Raw genomic sequence first — 26295 nt, 5'->3', positions numbered from 1 at the left:
GGATAAAAAGGCTTTTCAACCTACCATCCCTGGTTCTCAAGACCAGGCACCTAAGTGGCTCTACTCTAACTTTTCTACTCTTCTATTTTACTCTTCCTTTTTAGATATACCTTAGTACAGTAACATAGTTCCACCTTAGAAATGGAATATAATGTATAAGATATACCTTACTGAATTTTCATGATGGACGTTGCGATCGTGTGGTACGTGCCGTGATGTGCAGCGGGCCATCATGCTGGCCGCTGGATGCTGCTGCGTAGTATGGGATTTATATCTCGTGGTGGGCTATTCTTTTGTGAGCTGATGATGGGAGCTGATAGCAGGATTGAAGGGTGTTCATCAGCACAGACTACTTACTGCATGATTGGTGTTCGCCGAGCACTATGACACGCACCTGGAGGCGTTCCAGAGCTGGGTTTTTATTTTTATTTCTGTTGTGACAGCCTGGCCATGCTGTATATGTCATGATGGGTGTATTACAGCTGTCACATCCCGGTCAGCTGTGTTGTGTGGCAATGTGCTGGGCCTGTGACATGCAACGACTCCCTGTGGGCCAACAGCGTGCTGCGGCTGCATGCACCTGCACGTTGTGTTACAGCTGTGATGATCATACTGTCTCACATACATTGTCACCCATGGGAGGGGATTACAAAGTTTCTGTTAAATTAGGTCAATCGTGGGCATAACAGCCCATCCAGATGTGCGTGCTGCACTGGACAGCGATGTGCGTGACACACATGCACCACATCTGCACTGCTGTTACGCAACGCCAGACACGTAGGGGTACTTACACAAATTTCACATCCAGCTCGAAAGTGATCGCCTGTTGACTGTTTTCATGTTAATAGCACGAATGGCCACACATTTTCTAAGTGTCAAGCGTACAGTGTAGATGTTCATGTGTAACACCTGGAATATGGCCGACACCTGCAGTGAGAGGGATCGAATGGGCTCTCACAGGGCACTCTGTCTTTCAGCCACTGGTGTGCGCAAATAGTTGTAGCAACAGGTGTACAAGCTGTTAGAGGCAGCTACAATTTTACATGTATTGCATATGATTCCTGCTTCATGCACAAATCGACCACATTCGTACTATGTGTGAGGGGGCCCCTAGTTTTGATACAATTAAAGAAAGATACCTTTTAGAAAAACAAGATTTATACCGCTATCTATTATTTTCTGGTTTTACATTTACCTCTGTGTTATCTGTTTCTCTGTTTATTCAGTTCTATTCAGTCCAAGCTCTGTCAGATGTAACAATAACTCTGATATTAATGGTAGAATTATATCATGTGCATACAAAGGCTTGTCCAACCTTAAAACACAGCCAACTACATACATTAAAAAAAATGGGAGCAAGAAGGAGGAATAAGTATAACCGAAGAGGAATGGACAACAATGTGGAGATATCATTGGAAATGTACTAGTTTGCACATCTGGAGGGAATTCAGCTGGAAAAATCTGATATTTTATTACACGCTCAGAAATCCCACTACGATGAAGCTCCCCCTATATGCTGGAGAAACTGTGGTAACCAACATGGAAACCACCACGTTTTCTGGGACTGCCTGGTTATCAAGGAATTCTGGAGAGGATACACATGGCTCTACAACATATTTTCAAGGATATAATGCCTCTCGAGATGAAGATTATATATTTTGGAAATTTACCCCAGAAATGGTTAAAAAAAAAAAGACAAACATTTATTGAACATTTTGTTGGTCGCAGCTAAAAAGGCATTCACCAGGAAATGGTTATTACAGTAAAGTCTGACTTTAACTGGATGGATGGACATGACAATGGACATTTACAATATGGAAACAATAACAGTGTATGTCAACTATAAATTGGAACAGTTTACCTCATGATGGATAAAAAAGATCCACTATGTAACGCCTCACAGGCCTGACTTTGTTTTCTCAGATCATTAGTTAAGTTGTAACAAGTCCTAATTGTTTTGGTTCCGTTTGCGTTATTTTCTAATACTGTTTTACAGCATTTTGTGTCGGAGGATGTGTGCTTTTGAAATGACTGTAAACTGATGTTGATAGTATGATGATGACGAACACACAGTGGCTACAGTATATGTTATGTATATATTTGGCACAAAATGCTAATAAAAAATAAATTACAAAAAAAGAAGATGAGTCCCAATGTGGGGGTCCCCCAACCTCAATTGACCCAGCAACAAGCAATACAATCCATGAGCTGATTCTTGAGGACCAGCGAATATCTGCCAAAAAGAACTTCCAACAATGCTGTACCAAGTGCATCAGTCTCAAGGGGGATGATGTTGAATAAATGTGTTATTTCATAACTTCGGCTCTCTTCTTTCTGGGAAAGCCAGGAACTTATCAGCACCCCTTGCAGATTAGATGTTTTGACAAGAAAACAGACAAGTATATTTGGTAAAATTTTGCATTTTTACAGAGCATCCAGCCATTTTAATGGTAAAGTTGAATTCAATCTATATATTCATAAACCATCTCAGAGTACTACACCAAATGTACTAAATTAACAATTTTCTAAAACTGGTCATACTAAATGATACAAGAAAATCTTACTCCCAAGACTTTGTGGGCTGTGCTGAGGCGGTCTCTCCAGGCAACACACAGTACGTAGGGGAGGTAGAGCCCAAAATAAATGAGTCCGCCACAGGCAGCAGCCAGGTTGGCCTTGGAGAAGAAGGTACTGATGAGGAAGCACTGCATGATCGTGGCGGTGGCAAAAGCAGTCAAGAAGAAAAACACAACAGCTGGGTCACTGTATGGCAGGATGTCCCCCCACTGCAAAAGGAGGTGAAACAGTGGAGGAGCCATAATTACAGCAAAGAAATGTTACAAAAATTAGAGCTTCAGATGTAATCTTAGCTTGAAGACCTGACTATTTCCCAGTGCAAAATATTGTCTGTCATTAGATGCCAGTATTCTTCATTTCCACTGATTGAACATTTTCTCTCTATGGTGTGTAGCACAATAGGAAAACAATTTTCCTCATAATCTTCATACAATTTTGTTATTTTATCAATCCAGCCATAACTTTCCTGTATCAGTGCTGCTGTCTGTTGCGGAAACTAGTCATTAGGAGCAGCTCAATTCTGGCAAACCACAAGTGGGTTTAATTTTTTCCGAAAAGCACTTAGCACCCGCAACAAATCCAACTGCTTGTAACTGAATAACCGGGCGGATACACTGTATTTTATATGGGGGAGGTGATGGTCTAGTGGTTAAGCGTTGGGCTTGAGACCAGGGATCCTTGGTTCAAATCCCAGCCTAACCGGTAAATCACTAAGAGCCCTTGGGCAAGGTCCTTAATCCCCTAGTTGCTCCTGGTGTGTAGTGAGTACCTTGTATGGCAGCACCTTGACACTGGGGTGAATGTGAGACATTATTGTAAAGTGCTATGAGCATCTGATGCAGATGGAAAAGTGCTATATTAATGTAGACCATGTACCATTTATAGTTGGATTTAATAAGTTTACATTTTTAAAGTTTGTCTTGCCTTTAACATAGCAATAAGAAGTACTGCAGAGACCAGGAAAGGAACCATGCTGCTGATGAACCAGCTGAGCCACAAAGTTCCTGTGCCCAGACCCATAATCCTCATGGTTTCTTTCAGCCTTGCTTCCTTCTCATACACCACACCCTTGATGATCATCGCCACAGAGTAGATCCAGGCCAGTGTCATGAAGAGTGGCAAGGAGCGATTCAGCACTCGAAGGAAACTGAAACAGACATAAAAAAATTTAATAAAATGAAAATGCTTAAAAAGTGGACAAGGAACCTCAAGGCAATAAAGCATAGAATGTTGAAGGCCAACACTTCCTCCTTGAACACTTTCAGAGGAGCTGCGATGGTTTACCAGTGGTCTATTTTGTCTGTTCTCATTTGGTATTGTGTACATTTTGCAAAAATCATATTCAAACAACAAAGTATACTCACATATCATCCACATAGCAGGGGTATGGCATCTGCTGGATGTAGAGGCCGGTGGTCTGCTGCACACCAGTCAGCACACAAGTCAGAGCCCTTTCTACCAAGTCCTGGACGTACACAAAGCCACCCCAAATGTAGCGCATGTCACTGAAGGGGTCAGCTGCTGGACCAGGATCCCAAAACCTGAAAAGAAAAGATCAGATGAACAAGCATGTTTTCATTTGACATCCACATCCATGATAAATTTGACAAGAAAAACAGAATCACTTCAACTTTAGTTTCATACAATAGCTTTTGAAGTCTACATTTCAATACAGGAGAAAGCAACACATATCTACACCAAAAATGTATGGTCATCCTGTCAAATACCAACTGCACTGTTTATTTCAAGTAAGTAAAGGATTAACACTAATTAGTCTAAAAAATAGTGAAGAAACAATTCTAGAAAAACTTGTGTATGTGTGATCTAAAGTTCAGCACAATTATACATCTGTTCAAATTAGATCTAAGATCTAGAACCAGCCCAGAAATTATCCTAAATTGTTTTGAGGCCTGCTTCGTACCGGTCTTTGATCTTATTGGTTCGTGTCACATCATCAATGTCCATCCGAATCTTATAGGTGACATGTCGTGGCAGCCCAGAAGAGGAGGAGTTGGGCAGAAGTAAAACCACACCTGCCCAAAACTGCCTGTCCTCCAGTAACTCCAACGCTCTGTCAACCAGTTGACCCTCTGTTTGCACCCCCTCCAGTTTGTTCAGAGAGAAACACTGCAAGAGACAGGAGGCAAGTCAAAGGATTAAAAAAAAAAAAAAATTAGAAACAGCTAGAGGAACTGCATATGAAATATTATGGGCGCAATAGTACACCTCCCTCAGAGTTTGACACAGATCACAGTTTCAAGGTTGCTCTATGGTTCAAATCGGGTTACAGTCCCGTCAGATTTCCCCATACAAGCACAGAACAACAGACTTGCACAAAATTAAAAGATGGAATAATATCACTTAACATGTTCAACAACTGTGGATTTATCCACATCCTGATTGAAGTTTTTACCTACATGACAATATAATTCAATGTCAAGTATGCAGACCTCATGGTTTTTAAAAAGGTACGTAGTCGACAGTTTGATACATGTAATATATTGCAGCTTTTCTGTTTTATAATTTTTGACACCTTTACCGTAGCATACTTAAGGGCTACAACTAATACTCATTTCACTACTCATTATTCTGGAGATCAGTATTATGATGAGGAATCATTTCAGACTTTGTCATTTGGAGACCACCACCAGAAAAAGCATGAATGCCTACCTCTGTAACTTGCGCCAGGGTGGTGATGGTGTGGTTGAGGTCACTATAGACATCCAACCAGGTAGGGGGTGCTCCTTTTGTTCTAGGGGTATCACTCAATGGTGTAGAAAGGAAGGAAGCAATCCGTGATGCTGTCCAAGATGTGTTTTCCAGCCGCAAGTTGACTAAGACTGCAATCTCTGGGCGTCTCAACAAATCCTGTCTCATACACAATTTTTTTTTTTTTTTTAAATGGACTTGTAATGACGAGATGACTATTATGTAATATAGACTACATGGCCTACCCCAACGCTTTAATTTTAAACCAAAAGCAGATCTTGAAACTGACCTGCAGCAGGCGAATTTCCACACTGCTCTCCATATAGTTCTTGATTTGTGGCCCCACTTCTATCCAGGCTGCATTCAGGTCCCGGAGGATCAGAAGATCCTCAAATGTCTTGTTCACCTACAGCAAAATAAACTTGTACAGTGAGGAAAATAATTATTTGAACACCCTGCGATTTTGCAAGTTCTCCCACTTGGAAACCATGGAGGGGTCTGAAATTTTCATCTTAGGTGCATGTCCACTGTGAGAGACATAATCTAAACAAACAAAAAACAAAAAAAAAAACGGAAATCACAATGTATGATTTTTTAATAATTTATTTGTATGTTACTGCTGCAAATAAGTATTTGAACACCTGTGAAAATCAATGTTAATATTTGGTACAGTAGCCTTTGTTTGCAATTACAGAGGTCAAATGTTTCCTGTAGTTCTTGACCAAGTTTTCAGACACTGCAGCAGGGATTTTGGTCCACTCCTCCATACAGATCTTCTCCCAATCTTTCAGGTTTGGAGTTTCAGCTCCCTCCAAAGATTTTCTATTGAGTTCAAGTCTGGAGACTGGCCAGGCCACTCCAGGACCTTGAAATGCTTCTTATGGAGCCCCTCCTTAGTTGCCCTGGCTGTGTGTTTGGGGTCACTGTCATGCTGGAAGACCCAGCCATGACCCATCTTCAATGCTCTTACTGAGGGAAGGAGGTTGCTTGCCAAAATCTTGCAATACATGACCCCATCCATCCTCCCTTCAATACGGTGTAGTCTTCCTGTCCCCTCTGCAGAAGAGCACATCCAGAGCATGATGTTTCCACCCCATGCTTCACGGTTGGGATGGTTTTCTTGGGGTTGTTCTCATCCTCTAAACATGGTAAGTGGAGCTGATTCCAAAAAAGCTCTATTCTGGTCTCATCTGACCACATGACCTTCTCCCATGCCTCCTCTGGATCATCTAGATGGTCACTGGTGAACTTCAAACGGGCCTGGACATGTGCTGGCTTGAGCAGGGGGTCCTTGCTGCCCTGCAGGATTTTAAACCATGACAGCATCATGTGTTACTATGTAATCTTTGTGACTGTGGTCCCAGCTCTCTTCAGGTCATTGACCAGGTCCTCCTGTGCAGTTCTGAACTTTCTCAGAATCATCCTTACCACACAAAGTGAGATCTTGCATGGAATCCCAGACTGAGAGAGATTGACAGTCATCTTATGTTTCTTCCACTTTCTAATAAATAATCATAACAGTTGTTGTCTTCTACCAAGCTGCTTCCCTGTTGTCCTGTAGTCCATCCCAGCCTTGTGCAGGTCTACAGTTTTGTCCCTGGTGTCCTTAGACAGCTCTTTGGTCTTGGCTATGGTGGACAGGTTGGAGTGTGATTGATTTTGTGTGAACAGGTGTCTTTTATACAGGTAATAAGTTCAAACAGGTGCAATTAATACAGGTAAAGAGTACAGAATAAGAGGGCTTCTTAAAGAAAAATTAACAGGTCTGTGAGAGCCAGAATTCTTGCTGGTTGGTAGGTGTTCAAATACTTATTTGCAGCAGTAACATACAAATAAATTATATATATATAAAAAAAAAAAATCATACATTGTGATTTCCGGATTATTTTTTTTTAGATTATGTCTCTCACAGTGGACATGCACCCAAGATGAAAATTTCAGACCCCTCCATGATTTCTAAGTGGGAGAACTTGCAAAATCGCAGGGCGTTCAAATACTTATTTTCCTCACTGTAGTTACTGTAACCAAATGCAGTTGTACTGACTACTTTATCTGTCTTACATGAAAGGTTCAGGATTTTGAGGTACTGCAGAAACATATCGACTAGAAATGATGAATACTACTTGCAAATATAGAATATTATAATGATGTTACAAACTCATTTCAGCAGCAAAGTATTATATATTTTGGCTTGTAAGATTTTGAAAATGGTTGGAGAAGCTTAACAACACATCAGTCTTACACACACACACACACACACACACACACACACACACACACACACACACACACACACACACACACACACACACACACACACACACACACACACACACACACAAATCAGTGATTGTGTGATGACTTAAAAATGAAGATAAAATACAGTTCTGCATTCTCAGTACCTCTTTCATGACTAACTGCACTGTAGGAGTGTCTGGAGTATACAGGAGTTTTCCAATGAACAGAGGTTTAATTCCTCGCCACACAATCTTGGATAAAGGGTTGGACTCCAGGCCTCTGATCAAACTTTTACAAAAAGGTGCTGCCGAAAAAAAAACAGAACAAATGAATGAGTGACAAAATAATGTTTGGTTAAAGACTACAAATGGTACACAGAGAACAGTTTTGACAGAGCTGGACTTTGATCTACACTGGCGTTGATTGGTGTGCATCTACAATGGCATTACCACTGTTACTTATTTGAAGTCACAACAAGGGTAATACTGGCCTTAACCTGCAACACTGAGCCCAAACTCGAACCTGTGATTATGATTCATGTCTGGTGGTGTTCTCACCTACACTAGGTTTCAGAGAACTGAAACTTGCCCAACACTGAAGGTGTCTGTGGCCTTAGGTAGGTGACGTGTGTAAAGTTTGACCTTGAAACAGAAAGTCTGTTTTTTTTTTTTTGAAATTATCTTTTTATTTGGAGATACATGTTATAAAACATCCAAATACAAATACAATCACATTTTTTTTAACTGTTATGTTATAGTTGTAATGAAATTTCTTTTTCCAAAGGTTTATAATGGCCGTATGGCTGGTCCATTTCCTTTTGTTTTAACACCGTAGAGGGTGAAAGGAAGAAAAGGGGGGGGGGGGGAGAAACAGGACATGTTCAGTTGAACTATTTACATCCAGAGGGGTTATAAAACAACAGTCAAAAACACATAAAATACTTTTTATAGAGTATCTGCAGTATTTTAGTTTCATTCAGTTATCTTAGTCATTGAGATACTGCTGAAGACTTGAAGACAAAAAAAAACACACCCTGTGTAATGGATGAGAGGTTGCCGTTCCCTTAGTTCACTATCGTGACAAAGTCTGGTCTTCGAGGTCTAATAAAATGCACCCATCCTTTCCAGTTTTTCATAAAAATGTCCATTGTCACATCTATCCAATTACAACCCCTGGCAAAAATTATGGAATCACCGGCCTCGGAGGATGTTCATTCAGTTGTTTAATTTTGTAGAAAAAAAGCAGATCACAGACATGACACAAAACTAAAGTCATTTCAAATGGCAACTTTCTGACTTTAAGAAACACTATAAGAAATCAGGAAAAATAATTGTGGCAGTCAGTAACGGTTACTTTTTTAGACCAAGCAGAGGAAAAAAATATGGACTCACTCAATTCTGAGGAATAAATTATGGAATCACCCTGTAAATTTTCATCCCCAAAACTAACACCTGCATCAAATCACATCTGCTGGTTGACATTGACCCTATGTCATGACATTGACCCTATGTGTCTTTTTGCAAGGAATGTTTTCACAGTTTTTGCTTTATGGCAAGATGCATTATCATCTTGAAAAATGATTTCATCATCCCCAAACATCAGAAAAGTGTCCAAAATATCAACGTAAACTTGTGCATTTATTGATGATGTAATGACAGCCATCTCCCCAGTGCCTTTACCTGACATGCAGCCCCATATCATCAATGACTGTGGAAATTTACATGTTCTCTTCAGGCAGTCATCTTTATAAATCTCATTGGAACGGCACCAAACAAAAGTTCCAGCATCATCACCAGATCCGAGATTCATCACTGAATATGACTTTCATCCAGTCATCCACAGTCCACGATTGCTTTTCCTTAGCCCATTGTAACCTTGTTTTTTTCTGTTTAAGTGTTAATGATGGCTTTCGTTTAGCTTTTCTGTATGTAAATCCCATTTCCTTTAGGCGGTTTTGTACAGTTCGGTCACAGACGTTGATTCCAGTTTCCTCTCATTCGTTCCTCATTTGTTTTGTTGTGCATTTTCATATTTTGAGACATATTGCTTTAAGTTTTCTGTCTTGACGCTTTGATGTCTTCCTTGATCTACCAGTATGTTTGCCTTTAACAACCTTCCCATGTTGTTTGTATTTGGTCCAGAGTTTAGACACAGCTGACTGTGAACAACCAACATCTTTTGCAACATTGCGTGATGATTTACCCTCTTTTAAGAGTTTGATAATCCTCTCCTTTGTTTCAATTGACATCTCTCGCGTTGGAGCCATGATTCATGTCAGTCCACTTGGTGCAACAGCTCTCCAAGGTGTGATCACTCCTTTTTAGATGCAGACTAACGAGCAGATGTGATTTCATGCAGGTGTTAGTTTTGGGGATGAAAATTTACAGGGTGATTCCATAATTTATTCCTCAGAATTGAGTGAGTCCATATTTTTTTCCTCTGCTTGGTCTAAAAAAGTAACTGTTACTGACTGCCACAATCTTTTTTCTTAATTTCTTATAGTGTTTCTTAAAGCCAGAAAGTTGCCATTTGAAATGACTTTAGTTTTGTGTCATGTCTGTAATCTGCTTTTTTTCTACAAAATTAAACAACTGAATGAACATCCTCCAAGGCCGGTGATTCCATAATTTTTGCCAGGGGTTGTATTAAGTGTAGGTCCGGTTTGCAGCCTCCATCTCTTAGTTAAAGCCTTTTCCCCTGCTGCCAGCAACACCCCTATCAGATACTTATCTTTAGCCATCAGTCTTGGTGGGATAAGTCCTAAGTACATGGTTTTGAAGTCGAATGGTATCCATGTATTGAGGACTTCCTGTATTGCATTATGTACATCTTTCCAGTAATTTTGTATTTTTGGACAATCCCAAAAAACATGATAGTGATTCGCAGTCTGACATCCACAGCCTTGCCAGCAGAGAGCATTATTATTGTTTTGGTGCACCTTCATGACTGGGGTGATGAAGTATTATATTTTATATTTATATAAATATTTTTCCAACAGAATTCCTTCCATGCATGAGATTTTGTAATTTTCCATTGAAGTGTGCAAATGTCTTCCCATTCTTTATCTGTTATTGTTATGTTTCCTTCCCTTTCCCATTTAACTTGTATATATTTTGTTGAGTTAGTTTCGAAGTTCTGTAGACTCTTATACAGTCGGGAGATAATCCCTCTCTCTATGTTCGATTTGTATGCATCAATAAATAACTGAACAAATGGTTTACTGGCCTCTCTACCATCCCTATTTTTTATTTTTTGATTATAATAATGTCGTAATTGGAGGTATCTATAGAAATCTTGTCTTTGTAATGAGAAATTATCCTTTAGACTTTGAAAACTCATAAGAGTATCCTTCTGTATAATACTGCGCATTGATGTGATGCCTTTTTCAGTCCAAGCTTTGAACCTATTATCAAATTTGTTTGGTATGAAATCCGAATCAAAAGCACACCAACTTAAAATTCTAACCTCCTCATTCAGTTTATATTTTCTAATTAATGATTTCCATGTTTTGAGAGTGGAGTTCACCCATGGATTTTCGAGTCTATCTATATATTGTTGTAAGTTTTTATCCGGTAGTACGGCCTGTATATGTAGGTCAGGTATCAGACTGCACTCAATATCTTTCCATTGTGCCTTGTAGGAGGGGTTGCACCAACAGAGCAACGCTCTTATTTGTGCTGAGACATAATATTTTTCCAAGCATGGTAGGCCCCATCCCCCCTTCTGTTTACGTAGCTGTAACGTTTTATATTGGGTTCTGGGTTTTTTCCCTTGCCATATAAATCTTGATATTATTTTATCCCATTCTCCAGTTTGTTTTCTTGTAATTAAGATTGGTAACGTTTGAAATAGGTAAAGGAACCTCAGTAATATATTAATTTTTATTGTTTCAATTCTTGCGCTCAGACTCAGAATGGGTATAAGATTCCACCTCTTAAGATCCTCTTTAATATTACAAAGCAGAGGTTCATAATTTTTCTCATAAACTTTTTGTCAAATCTTTAGGTAGGTTTACTCCCAGGTATTTAAAGGATTCTGTTTTCCATTTTAGAGGGTATTTTTTCTTTTAATTTTTCACATGGACTGAAGTTGTATGCTAGAGTTTCAGTTTTATTGACATTTAGTTTATACCCTGACATAGAACCTAAGTTATTTAAGAAAGTCAAAGCCTCCGGCAAGGATGTCTCAGGGTTTTTAAGATACAGGAGGACATCATCTGCATAGCATGCTATTTTATGTTCAGTTCTGTTGATATAAATTCCCTTAATTTTAACATTCTGTCTAATGTGTTGGGCTAGCGGTTCCAGGAATAGGGCAAAAAGGAGTGGAGACCAGGCACATCCCTGCCTCACTCCTCTCTCTAAGGTGAGTGGTTTGGATAGGTAGCCGTTTATTTTAATTCTTGCCGTAGGATTGTTATAAATAGCTTTGATGCTGTTTACCATCATTTCATTAAAACCAAATTTAATTAGGACCTTAAAGAGGTATTGCCAGCTGACAGAGTCAAAGGCTTTTTCTGCATCTAGACTTAGGATTAAGGCCTTTATCTTATGTTGTTTAATGTGGTCCATAATGTGCAGGGTGCATCTTATGTTGTCTTGTGTGATTCGTGCGTGTATAAAATCTGTCTGATCATTGTGAATTAGGGTGGGCAACATTTTTTCCATTCTTCAGGCCATTATCGATGTGTATATGCGGTAATTAACATTGAGTATTGAAATTGGTCTGTATGATCCGCACTTGAGTTTATCTTTCCCCTCTTTATGTATGAGGGAAATAATGGCTTCTTTCCAAGATGGCGGGGTCTCTGCTTTTTCCGTGCCCAGTTATATGCAGTTAGCAATATAGGCATTAGTTCTACCTTAAATGTCTTGTACCATTCGGTTGTAAACCCATCACTACCTGGTGATTTATTGCTTTTTAATCTGTTTATTGCGTCTGACAGTTCTTTTGGGGTTATTTCTGTACTTAGAATTTTATTTTGTTCCTCTGTCATAACTGGTAGATCTAGAGTTTCTAGAAATGAGTCAATCTGATCTCCTTGAGTCTCTGTTGTTCTAGAATAAAGCCGCTTGTAGAATGATTCGAAAGCTGCTTCGATCTGTTCTTTTTGCTTTCAATGCTCTTTTTTCGCGGGTCTCGAATTCTATATATCATATTGTTTGCCTATTGCTTTTTCAGTTTCCAGGCCAGTAATTTTGTGAATTTAGGCCCATTTTCATAAAATCTTTGTCTAGTAAAGAGCATTTTCTTCTCAATTTCCTGTGTATACATTAGATTAATTTCATTTCTAACTTTTTTTATTTTTTGCAGTGTATGTGAGTCTTGATTTAGTGCATGGTAACTTTCCAGTTGTTTTAATTGTTTTTGTAGGTCAAGCAGTTTTCCTTGGCATAATTTCTTTTTGAGCGAGGACATAGCTATGATCTTACCCCGTAGAACAGCCTTTGCTGCATCCCATATCATAAGTGGTGAGGTTTCTCCATTAGCATTTTCCTTTATATACATTTGAATTTCATTTGTCATTTGCTTCTTGAATAGTGGGTCATTGAGGAGGCTGGAGTTAAACCGCCATGTTGTATTCCTCTTGCAACTTTCCAGATTGAGGGTGAGGTATATTGGAGCATGATCACTTAGGTCCATTGTGCCAATTTCTGAGTCTACAATCCTTGACTTGTCTCGGGCTAATATGATGAAGTAATCAATTCTGGTGTATACTGAATGGGCGGTGGAATAGTGTGTGTATTGTTTAGCAGAGGGGAACATTTCTCTCCATATGTCGATTAATCCTACTTCATTCATCAATTCTTTAAATTTCTTACTTATTGCTCTAGAGACATATGAGGGGTTTGATACATCTAGCTTTGGTTGCAAATGTAGGTTTAAGTCTCCCCCACATATTAAAACCCCATCTGACTGACTCACTATCTTAACGATTTTTTTGTAGAACAAAAAATTACTTCCAGGGGGGGCGTATATATTCAGTAGAGTGACATCTGTCCCTTCTAGTATGCCTCTAACCAAGATAAATCTGCCTTCTTTATCTTTCTGAACATAAGTCTGTTGAAAGGCCAGTTTGTTGGAAAGTAGAATAACAACACCTCTTTTGTGCTTAGCTTTATATGATGAAAAGAAAAGGTTTGAGAAGCCCATTTTTCTTAGTTTCTCATGTTCTGTATCGTTTAAGTGCGTTTCTTGTAGATACACAATTTGTGCCTTCTCTTTTTTCATTTTTGACAGTATCTTACTACGTTTCACCGCATTCAATATTCCATTCCCACTGTCGCCAAGTGCTTGCTCACAGGGGGTCGTTTTGACCATTGGGGTTTTTACGTAATTATTGTATGGCCTTGCCTTACAATATAAAGCGCCTTGGGGCAACTGTTTGTTGTGATTTGGCGCTATATAAATAAAATTGATTGATTGAAGGAAACAAATTTCAGCTTTTGGTTAGCCATTTCCTTTTTTATGTGAGGTCAAAATCTCTCTCTCTCTCTCTCTCTCTCTCTCTCTCTCTCTCTCTCTCTCTCTCTCTCTCTCTCTCTCTCTCTCTCTGTCTCTCTCTCTCTCTCTCTCTGTCTCTCTCTCTCTCTCTCTCTCTCTCTCTCTCTCTCTCTCTCTCTCTCTCTCTCTCTCTCTCTCTCTCTCTCTCTCTCTCTCTCTCTCTCTCTCTCTCTCTCTCTCTCTCTATATATATATATATATACACACACACATGTACATATGCTACAGGTCTTCCCTCTGGTGAAATATTGAAAAACACGTAAGTGAAAACATAACTAAAGCAGCTATTAATGTTGAACAAGCTGAACCAGTACAAAACATTAGCTTCAAAGAAAGGGAATTTGTTGAGTGATCCCTTAAATAGCCAGAGTATCTCTGGCTTTGGAGGGGAAGCCTCTTTAAACACCTGCAGGTAGAGGGCCCTCCCTGGGGGGTTAAGCCATAAAACGTCCATTGCCTTTAAATAGTTGCTGTCAGCCTCCGACTAATTTTAGTATCTATTTATTTTGAGGAGATTGGGGGGGCATGTCTGAGACCTGTCTATCTACTCCTATTGAGGAGAGTATAATCTTTCTCTGGGTTAATAATATACTATTACTTATCGCAGCCTTTGCTTTTCATCAGTTTAGTTTTAAAATTTGAGCTGGTTAGAACCGAATGTTTCAGATTTTTTTTTGTCTCTTCTTATATTTCTTTCTTTTCCTTTTAATCATTTGAACTATTTTTAAGAGGAAGTTTGTCGTCTGAAGATCTGCAGCTTTTCTCTGATGCCGGTGCTCCGTGGTGAACCTCCGGTGTGCGCCACTCGCCCTCCTCTCGCTGTGTGCCAGGGGTTCTGGTTCAGTTTCTCGAGTGGATCTTCTGGTGGGGGTACAGCTTTGACCGGGAGGCCCCTGGCCTCCATGTCGCACGTGGCTTCGTTGATCGTGTGGTAGAGTCGTGTCCCATCCTCATAGAAGACCCGCAGTTTGGCAGGATACGGTGTCTAGAAGCGAATTTTCCTCACTTTTAACATTCGTTTCACCTCACTGTATTCCTTCCTCTTATTCAGGATGGCTGTAGGGTAGTCGTGATCAAAGTATATTCTCTGGTCGTCCAGGCGAATTTCCTTCTTTTCCCAGGCTCTGTGAAGGACTTCTTCTTTTGCTTTATATCCGTGAAATTTAATTACAATTGATCGAGGTCTGTCTGTAGCGGCGGGTTTCATGGCCAGCGCTCTGTGTGCTCTTTCAATGTGTAGTTCAGTGGTCGGGGGAAAATCCAGCTTTTCTCGGAGAAGCGTCTCAATAAAAGTTATCATCGAGTTTCCCTCTTTTTCTTCTGGTACATTGTACAGTCTGATGTTCTCCCTTCTTGTTCTTCCCTCCTGGTTGATTAGTTTCTCTTCATGCTGCCGCTGAATCTTTAAAATGTTTCTTATCACTTCCTCGACTGTTAGCAGCCTAGCTTCGGCACTGTCAATGCGCTCCTCCGCTTCTTCAATCCTCTGGTTTGTTTTGTTAATCTCGTCTTTTATATCGTCTAATTGCTGACCGTTCTCTTTTCGGAAGTCCAGTATTTCTTGTAGAATCCGTTCCATATTCACCTTTGGTCTTTCGGTGCTTCTCTGTCGTCCGCCATCTTTAGCATTAGCACCTGCTTCTGTAGCTTGTCTTTCCTCCTCGTTTTCGTTGAACTCTGCTGCGTTTTTCTTACTTTTTGCCCTCATCTCCATTGTTACGCCGCTATCCAATTGTTTTGGTATGTTCTTGTGGTTATTCTCTAGTTAGCAGGGCGTTTTAGTATTTTGGTCGGAGGAGACCGTGTTTTACGCTGCCATCTCGGTGGTGGCGGAAACCGGAAGCCCACAGAAAGTCTCTGTAAAGAAATCGGGTACACCAGGTTTCAGAGACTCCACTTCCTGGTACCCAACATTAGAATTGAAACTTGACAAACTGAAGTTGTTCAAGGTCTTGGTAACACTGTGTGCTAAGTTTGACCTTGAAACAAAAAGCCTTTGTCAAGAAATCACATACATAATGTTGCAGAGACTAAGCCCCCTGGTGACCACAAACAGAACTGAAACACACCCGATGTCGAACTTTGCTGAAGTGTTCATAGGTTGACCGTATCTTTGTCAAGACATTGCATACACATCAACCATGTACACACGGAGATGAGCAAGAACATTAATTCCAGATTACTTGTGGCTCTATAGCCCAGGAGGAACCTTCATCATTCTACTACACAAGCACAGTGATGCATATGCAGTAACAGGAATTTTCAACCATACAGTGAGGCAAATGAGTATTTGATCCACTGCCAATTTTGCGGGTTTTCCGAACTACAAAGAATGGAGAGGTGTGTAATTTTTATCGTAGGTACACTTCAACTGTGAGAGACAAAATCTAAATAAATAAATGGAAAAATTGCATTGTATGATTTTTAAATAATTATTTTGCATTTTACTGCTGCAAATAAGTATTTGATCACCTACCAACCAGCAAGAATTCTGGCTCTCTCAGACCTGTTAGTTTTTTTTTAAGAAGCCCTCTTATTCTGCACTCTTTACCTGTATTAGTTGCACCTGTTTGAACTCGTTTCCTGTATAAAAGACACCTGTCCACACAATCAATCCATCAATCACACTCCAACCTGTCCACCATGGCCAATAACAAAGAGCTGTCTAAGGACACCAGGGACAAAATTGTAGACCTGCACAAGGCTGGGATGGACAACAGGACAACAGGCAAGCAGCTTGGTGAGAAGGCAACAACTGTTGGTGCAATTATTAGAAAATGGAAGAAACACAAGATTACTGTAAATCTTCCTCAGTGTGGGGCTCCATCCAAGATCTCACCTTGTGGAATTATTATTTTGAGAAAGCCCCGAACTACATGGGAGGACCTGGTGAATGACCTGAATAGAGCTTGGGAGGGTGGGGGTGGGAGTCGCAAAGATTACATTAGTAACACACTACGCCGTCATGGTTTAAAATCCTGCAGGGCAAGCCAACACATGTCCAGGCCGTTTGACGTTCACCAGTGACCATCTGGATGATCCAGAGGAGGCATGGGAGAAAGTCATGTGGTCATAAATAGAGCTTTTTGGTATCAACTCCACTTGCCATGTTTGGAGGATGAGAACAACCCCAAGAACACCATCCCAACCGTGAAGAATGGGGGTGGAAAGATCATTTTTGGGGGTGCTTTTCTGCAAAGGGGACAGGATGACTGCACCATATTGAAGGGAGGATGGATGGGGTCATGTATCGCAAGATTTTGCCAAACAACCTCTTTCCCTCAGTAAGAGCACTGAAGATGGGTCGTGGCTGGGTCTTCCAGCATGACAAACACAGCCAGGGCAACTAAGGAGGGGCTCCGTAAGAAGCATTACAAGGTCCTGGACTGGCCGAGCCAGTCTCCAGACCTGAACTCAATAGAAAACTTTTGAAGATCTGTATGGAGGAGTGGACCAAAATCCCTGCTGCAGTGTGCAAACTTGGTCAAGAACTACAGGAAACGTCTGACCTCTGTAATTGCAAACAAAGATTTCTGTACCAAATATTAAGGTCTGTTTTTCTGTTGTGTCAAATACTTATTTAATGCAATAAAATACAAATTAATTATTTAAAAATAATACAATGTGATTTTCTGATTTCTTTTTTATTATTCTGCCTCTCACAGTTGAAGTGTACCTACGATAAAAATGACAGGCCTCTCCATTCTTGGTTGGTGGCAAAACTTGCAAAATCGACAGTGTATCAAATACTTATTTATCTCACTGTATGTAGTCCTACTGGATGGTTACAAATGTTCAAATTGTGATCTGTAATGTCTCGTACTGGTGGTGTTGTCACGGTCGAAATCGGTGTCCTCCGTGCCATTCTTGCCCAAGAAAGACTTGATGTCATTGTCTTCATACCAGTTGAGTGATGGGATGCGCTCCCCTCCAACTTCAGGGTGCCCACACATGATCCTTGAAAAAGCCTGTAAACTCTCCTGGGACAGCGTCGTTCGGTTTTCTGAAGACAAGAGACGGAGTGCTGCACTCATCTCCATGAAGCTGGAGAGGGAGGAGAACTAGAAAAACAGAGAAAGATGCAGGAGAATATTTATTAGATTTTTTTGATTGACCATCTTTTCCCCCCACCTTACTAACCTTGCAGTTACTGACATCTTTTTTAATGCTGTGCAAAATATTTCAGACTTAAAAATAAAGAGATTTAATCTTCCATCCAATCTGGTTCAGACTGTTAGCTGAGCTGCAAACAAATACAACTACACTTGAACAAGTGGATTGGGACTCTTACATCATCCATAAGGATGGCCATTTCCTGGGCAACTGAGATGACAGCTTGGCTGATGACTCTGAGGTCGCCAACATTAGACATTAGACGTTCTCTCTGACAGCAAGGAAACACAGATTTCACAGGCTTTAGAGGGGACTTGAACATAATACTATAGTTTCACAGCAAACAGACTTTATACAATATTGTTTCACTTTAGGCCTGCAAAATTATATTAAACTTTAATTCTCATAAAACAATTTCTGCTAAGCAGCAATACAGAAGCCGTACTTTAAAAGCCACAGCGTGCAGATCAACAAAACCCAGATGAAGGCCTTGAGCTGAAACTTTTTTTTTTTTTAATAAACATGGTTAAGGGCCCCTTAACACATAACATGAAGTTTGGTGATAAAAACTGAATTCGCGAACCATGAAAAATTCCAGCTGCTGACAGGAGGGACACCCAGTTGGACAGGAGTGAACAATCCCACAACAGTTTTGTGCACGTACAAACAAGTGCGCTAGAGGTGTGATACCACATCGCGCTCACACAGCAGCAGAAGCAATTAGATGTGCAAACGTACATAAATCAATGAAAATGTGTAAGGACAAAATAATGAGAGAGCACAGAACATTATAATAACAATGAATGTACTGATTAGATGGAAGACAATCATGTTACTGGTAATGATTCTGTTCTCACTACAGAAAAAAAACAAACCAAACCAAAAAACAAAAAAAGACAGATGTATTCACATGGGGAAGCCTGCCTGATGGCGTCTGCAGTGTGCAGTGAGGCACTGCTGAAGGCGTTGTGTTTTTATTCCTTGTCACCTCAAGAAAGCATGCTGACATGTGTGCATCGCAGTGGAGTGTTAAGAGGTGGTGTTCTACATGGCACAATATGTGTTCTCCAGCTGTGAGTAGTGAAGACACAGTGCTGAACTGCTGTGGCTCGTCACAGATACACCCACCAGCCCGGTAAAAACCACAGCTGGAAAACACATATCTGCCATCAACTGTCTATATGCCACTGAAACACACGTGTGGCCAGGCTCACATGACACGCTGACGATTGTTATATTAGTATTATTAATAAATAATGCTAATACACACATTGCGTTCACTCTGTCAGCTGAGAGAGTGAGTCTGAGCTTGACACGCCCCCGTGTCTGGAGACCAAAGCAAAGCCATATGAATGAACTCACACTGTTGTCCTCATTGCATGTATTTTTTTTATTTTACCACTGTTTCTTTTAATTGAACACATCGTTATCACTCGAATTCTCGCCTGACGCGCGTGTTATCATCTGACACCATCGGTGAGCCTGCGGTGACATGATCTGAACGACACACCCCCATGGGCTCACGGCTGGCTGTTACTCAAAGGCAGTGGTGGGCACAGTTCCGCTAATTCGCTAACCGCTAATTAGTGAAGCTAACTTTTTTGTTAGCAGATTAGCTTTTCAGCTAACTCTGCAAACCATCAGCAGACCAATTAGCTTCCGCTAAATTTATTTCCGCTAACGTATTCTTGCTGGCATAGTTAGTAAAGCTGAACAGTTAAAAACGTATGTAAACCCTAAAATCATACATGTTAGGTCCTATCTGTTACGTGTTTTGCAGCAGTCAGGCAGCTATGCGCAACCCTGCCCCAGCAGAAGAGGCCGGGCTACCAGGCTGCTAACAAAAAGTAATTTACATTCAATATACAGTGCCCCAAATGTGTGGCAGAAGACATCAAAAGCAAGGCAGTTTTCACTTATGGTTTGATTTATAAACAAAAATAATTCCAGACAGTTTACAGGATGGTTTGGATATCTGGCATCCCTAAAAATTCATTTCATAGACAAAGGAAGCACTGTATATTTTTAACTCCAGGACCACTTTCCGTAGAATGGGTCTATTCCAATTTCAATCAATTCAATCAATTTTTTTATATAGCGCCAAATCACAACAAACAGTTGCCCCAAGGCGCTTTATATTGTAAGGCAAGGCCATACAATAATTATGTAAAACCCCAACGGTCAAAACGACCCCCTGTGAGCAAGCACTTGGCTACAGTGGGAAGGAAAAACTCCCTTTTAACAGGAAGAAACCTCCAGCAGAACCAGGCTCAGGGAGGGGCAGTCTTCTGCTGGGACTGGTTGGGGCTGAGGGAGAGAACCAGGAAAAAGACATGCTGTGGAGGGGAGCAGAGATCGATCACTAATGATTAAATGCAGAGTGGTGCATACAGAGCAAAAAGAGAAAGAAACAGTGCATCATGGGAACCCCCCAGCAGTCTACGTCTATAGCAGCATAACTAAGGGATGGTTCAGGGTCACCTGATCCAGCCCTAACTATAAGCTTTAGCAAAAAGGAAAGTTTTAAGCCTAATCTTAAAAGTAGAGAGGGTGTCTGTCTCCCTGATCTGAATTGGGAGCTGGTTCCACAGGAGAGGAGCCTGAAAGCTGAAGGCTCTGCCTCCCATTCTACTCTTACAAACCCTAGGAACTACAAGTAAGCCTGCAGTCTGAGAGCGAAGCGCTCTATTGGGGTGATATGGTACTACGAGGTCCCTAAGATAAGATGGGACCTGATTATTCAAAACCTTATAAGTAAGAAGAAGAATTTTAAATTCTATTCTAGAATTAACAGGAAGCCAATGAAGAGAGGCCAATATGGGTGAGATATGCTCTCTCCTTCTAGTCCCCGTCAGTACTCTAGCTGCAGCATTTTGAATTAACTGAAAGCTTTTAATTCCACCATTATTTAACACAATAATAGTTGGCAACAATTCCAAATTAATATTTTCTTAAATGGTTCAGGAATATAAAGAAAGTTTGTTTCGTTGTTGTTAATTGTGTGTTTATTGATTAATTCTGTGTGTGTGGTGCTGCTGTCTTGGCCAGGTCTCCCGACTGAGAAAGATTTTATATCTCAGTGTGATTTTAAACCCCCTTACATAAAGAAATGAAAATGAAACATGGACAAGATTGTGTTTAAGGCAAATACTAAATAATTTGTCTATATGGTCAAACTCTGGTGGTGTGAGAACCGCAATGCTGGTAAACAAAACAAAAAAACCCTCTTGTTTTATTGATCATGTTTTGTTGTAGTTTCTTGGTGTAGCAATCTAATCCCTGTGTTGGTGAAAACAGTTATTTCTGCAGGATGTTACCGTAAAAAGCTTGGTAAAGTCGAGCTGAGAGAGAAACAACCGCTCAGCTTGCTCCAGGATTTCTGCTGGCAGCTCACACAACTGTGACTGAAGCTCTGTCATGACATCTATATCTCCATCCACTGTGAGAAACTGACCCAGTGTGCTGGTGTTACAAACCAAATCCTTCAATGACATCTGGGCACCAGCCAGAGCAACCTGCACAGGACACATTAAAATTTATAAAAAAGACGTGATTGTGATTAAAAACAATACTCAAAATCGAATTTTTACTTGAAATTATGACTCAGTTGATGGTGTGATATGTTCTTTAGCTTCTGTTCTATGTTAAACCTCATGTCTCAGCAGCTTTTGTGAAAAGTGCTACATTAGGTTTTGCTAATGATCTATCCAACATAAGAAAAACACAACCTTCCTCAGCACAGGTAAAAACTAAAGTCTTGCGTAAAGGCTTTAATTTTTTTTCTCCTTTAAAAAGTATGCTTGCTAAGCTTGGATTTAAAGCCTCAACCTGCAAATTGAGATGAGCGTTCAGCAGCAGGTTCACTGTTGAAGGGGACAGGCTGCCATTGGTCAGTAGGAAGGTGGAGAATGTCTCATTGGCTTGCAGGTATTCTGCTACTGGGAGGTCTGAGGTGTAAAGAAATAAGAGCCGTCAATAAAATCCACAATATTTAAAAAAAAAGACTCAGCAAGACACTTAGAAATATAGTTTAACACACCTGTCAAAATGTAAGTTCTTCATAAAATCACTGGGTTACAAACAGATAATAAATGACAATCAAAATATACTAATGTTTCTTTTGTATTAATGTGCTTTACAATAATGTGCTTTATTATTACAGTGTTCAAAGAAAATTTGCCAAACAGAATTAAAAATATGTTAAATTAAAAAGTTTATGAAATTGCTGGCTTTTTATTAAACTAATCATCAAATTATTATTCAATTTCCAGCAGTACTTTTATTGAGTTGATCTGCCACTTCCACTTAAGCCCTGGTCCACCAAATAATAAAGGATGAATAGAGCCATGCAGCATGTTTTTGTTTTTTTTGTTACGAGAGGATTTATTCAACTATCGTGGGAGAATGGTGGCTCTGAGAGGCTCTTAGGGGCGGTATATTCTGTTAGCGAGGATCATCTCTGAGCGTAGCACTAATTTCAAGGTGTTCAAAATTTAGCAACAACAGCGTGGGGCAGCTTGTGTACGAGATACTACGAGGATTATAGAGGCATGTGTGTGGTGAAGATGAGGCTGCTAAAAGACCATTATCCCAGTGCGTGGCAGCTTTGAGGACCTGACAGGCTATTGCTGGAGAGGGTCTGCCCTCTTGCGCACTACAATTCCACCTGCTTTGTGCACCGGAAGCTGTATATAAAATAATTATTTTGTAGCAGATTAATCATTTTCTGTCAAACCTTGGATGCTGAAAACACCTCTAATTGCTTCTGGAATCACAGAAGACTGTAGGGCTGCAGCTATCGATTATTTTAGTAATGAGTATTCTATCGATTATTCTGACTTAATTGAGTAGTCGGATCAAAAGTACTTTTGTGTTTTTAAACAACATCAATAGTCCAGGGCTCTCCCTAAGCAATGGCACAATATCGCTGTGCCAAAGTGTTGACATTTTGCTGAAATGGCGATGAGATATGGCTTTCTGTTTTGTTTTATCCAACTTGTAAAATGTAACCATTTTTAAGGGTTTTTTTTTTTAAATAAAAGTTGGTGAACTGGGTCCCTGCATGTTTTTTTTTTTTTATCCCTCTTTCTCTGTGATTCAGCAGATGCATTTCAGTTGGAGGTTGAACATTCAAGCCTCGGAGTCAGTTTTTTTTTTATTATTTTATTTAAGTTACCGTGTTTGTGAAGTGCTGTGTGTTGGCCAAAAAAGCGGAAACTAAAAAGTGAAACACTGAAGAAAGACTGGACTTCTGCCGTTTCTCAGTGTAGCCGGGAATGGAGCTGTGACTCACACCGAGCAGAGAGAGACAGCACCCGGCCGCCGGGTCAATAGTCACTCCCCACGGCGAGCGCACAGTGTTTTTTAAAAATAGACAAACACACTGGTTCGCTTTAAATGCATAGTCAGCCATTTCAGATGATCAGTGTGGACCCTCTTTCTCTTAAAAGGCTTTATTTTTCTCTGTGTCATGTTGGAAAGCTGCAGCTTTCGTTGCTAATTTGACTAGCAATTATGCTCTAGTCTTCTTGTTATTTTTTTTTCAGGAGACATTGCAGCGCCATACACAGGCCTGGCACATGTACTACAACGTTAAACAAAGCTTCAAGGCACAGAATTTGCCTCAAACATTTTTTTGTAATCAAATTATTCGAGTCACTCGACTAATCGTTTCAGCCCTAGAAGACTGCTTCATCTGGATGCTTTTTTTCCTCTCTCTCCTGCTCCATGAGGAACGTATTTTGGAACAGCTTAAAGGTAACTATTTGCAATGCTTTTATAGCTTGGTAAAACAGTTGCATGTTCATTCCTAGCTGCAAAAGTATGTTTATGATAGATTTCACATCTTGTTAATGGATCAGATGAGGCACACTCTGTGGACGGGGCTCAAATGACAGGTCAGTCGTGGCTCACTAGAGGGTGATACCTGACACGTGAGGTACAGAGAGGCACACAGAGATGTCTTAGTAGTTGATACGTGATGGCTTAAAACGTAGATCATTCTTCAAATAATCGCTGACACACCCGTGCGTGGCTCATTATTCATGGCTTATTATTCGGTGGGACCGAGGCTTTACTATAATTTGGATACACTATCAGTTCAAAGTAACTTTCCCATTGCTCTCTCTTACTTGTACTTTTTGAATGTTACTGCAGGGAATAAAAATATTAAGTCACAAGTTTAAATATACAATTTATTTTAAGGCTGACTTAAATTTGACCAAAAAAAAAAAAAAAAAAAAAAAAAAAGTAATCAGGAAGCAGATGTAATTCAGTTCTTTCCAGACTTCTGAAGAGACACCAGCTCTCTGTCAGCTTGTTAATGTGAGATTTGTTGAAGAAATCCTGGAATAATAAAAACCTTTTTTCTTGCATCCAATTGTTGCTTGGGGTAGGCCTGTAACTCCATCCGTCTACAGCGAGAGAAGGCAAAGTAGCCATTCTCAACAGCAATAAATGGCTACATTTAGCAAGTCACTCGACACCAGCTATATTACAGGCTGCTCCTGTTTAAAGCCATTTGTAAAGATCATCTACTGGCTTCAACTGTAACTCTTCAGTCCTGCTCTGAAACCCTGCTGAATCAAGTAAAAATATTTTTGAATTGCTTACTTGCATTTGGTGGTGGCATTTAATACTGCTAATATATATATATATATATATATATTTTTTTTTAGATTATGTCTCTCACAGTGGACATGCACCTAAGATGAAAATTTCAGACCCCTCCATGATTTGTAGGTGGGAGAACTTGCAAAATCGCAGGGTATAGAAAATACTTATTTTCCTCACAGTGGACATGCACCTAAGATGAAAATTTCAGACCCCTCCATGATTTGTAGGTGGGAGAACTTGCAAAATCGCAGGGTGTTCAAATACTTATTTTCCTCACTGTACATACATATATATACACATATATATACATACATATACAACCCCTGGCAATAATTATGGAATCACCGGCCTCGGAGGATGTTCATTCACTGGATTAATTTTGTAGAAAAAAGCAGATCACAGACATGACACAAAACTAAAGTCATTTCAAATGGCAACTTTCTGGCTTTAAGAAACACTATAAGAAATCAGGAAAAATGTTGTGAAAGTGGCGTGACACGGACCCACAACAGGGGGCGTTAATGAACGGACAATGGATAAGCCAAAAAGTAACAATTTAATGTTGTGAATCGCACAACAACGTACAGACAATAACAATATGGTGGACTGTCAGTCATACACCAGGTGACGTGTGGGCAGGCTCGACGATAGAAGACGCCTGGAGAGAGAAGAGCCGGATTCCCACACAGCTTCCAACACCAACGGAGCTGAAGAACACCGGAGCCGCCAAGCCCTGCGCCCCAGGTGGCCGCTGTCTTCAGCAGTCAGACCCGGTACTGCTGGCAGAGAACAGAGACAGTCCAGATGAGTGTGAGTTCACACACTCAGTGGTCCACGATCTGTACACAGTTAGGAGGGAGAACCTCCACCTCCAAATTACACACTCGTGCAGCTCCTGATTAACCACTTATCTGTTTGGAGTGTGAGGCGCAGTCGTCGCAATCACACCAAATGCCAAAATCCCAGATAAGGGAACAACCACAGGACAACGGCTGCAAATGAGATTAGATTGTACACACAAAGTGTTAGTCAGCAGAGAAATTACCTGAATGGTAGTTGATTTCTCGGCAAGGAGGTGGAGTTGCAGTCCGGTCTTTGTAGTGGTGGTGATGGGTGACAGCTTGTGTTGATTGATGACAGCTGTCACCTCCAGCAAAGCCGACGCCCTCTCATGCTTGAAGCCCGCACTTCAAGCAGGGCGCCATCTTGTGGTGATGGGCCAGCAGTACCTCCTCTTCAGCGGCCCACACAACAAAAAAAAAAATTGTGGAAGTCAGTAACGGTTACTTTTTTAGACCAAGCAGAGGGAAAAAAATATGGAATCACTCAATTCTGAGGAATAAATTATGGAATCATGAAAAACAAAAGAATGCTCCAACACATCACTAGTATTTTGTTGCACCACCTCTGGCTTTTATAACAGCTTGCAGTCTCTGAGGCATGGACTTAATGAGTGACAAACAGTACTCTTCATCAATCTAGCTCCAACTTTCTCTGATTGCTGTTGCCAGATCAGCTTTGCAGGTTGGAGCCTTGTCA

The 26295-nt window shown here is 40.4% G+C and overlaps 1 protein-coding gene across 1 annotated transcript in view; it reads right to left on the bottom strand.

Annotated features, from left to right (window-relative positions):
• The window catches only part of zgc:172302 (phospholipid-transporting ATPase ABCA1), a 115092-nt gene that overhangs the window by 71665 nt on the left and 17132 nt on the right, over positions 1-26295 (bottom strand). The window contains exons 6-16 of the mRNA XM_034180067.1: positions 21970-22088; positions 21459-21656; positions 18320-18412; positions 17852-18089; positions 7689-7828; positions 5576-5692; positions 5248-5445; positions 4499-4704; positions 3942-4118; positions 3502-3724; positions 2565-2786 (exon numbers count right to left, since the gene is read on the bottom strand). Coding sequence (XP_034035958.1) covers positions 2565-2786; positions 3502-3724; positions 3942-4118; positions 4499-4704; positions 5248-5445; positions 5576-5692; positions 7689-7828; positions 17852-18089; positions 18320-18412; positions 21459-21656; positions 21970-22088 — 1931 coding nt within the window. The remainder of the gene's footprint in view (positions 1-2564; positions 2787-3501; positions 3725-3941; positions 4119-4498; positions 4705-5247; positions 5446-5575; positions 5693-7688; positions 7829-17851; positions 18090-18319; positions 18413-21458; positions 21657-21969; positions 22089-26295) is intronic.

The sequence above is a fragment of the Thalassophryne amazonica genome, chromosome 10 (genome assembly GCF_902500255.1).
Source record: "Thalassophryne amazonica chromosome 10, fThaAma1.1, whole genome shotgun sequence".
NCBI lineage: Eukaryota > Metazoa > Chordata > Actinopteri > Batrachoidiformes > Batrachoididae > Thalassophryne > Thalassophryne amazonica.
This window is presented reverse-complemented; position numbering and strand designations above follow the sequence as displayed.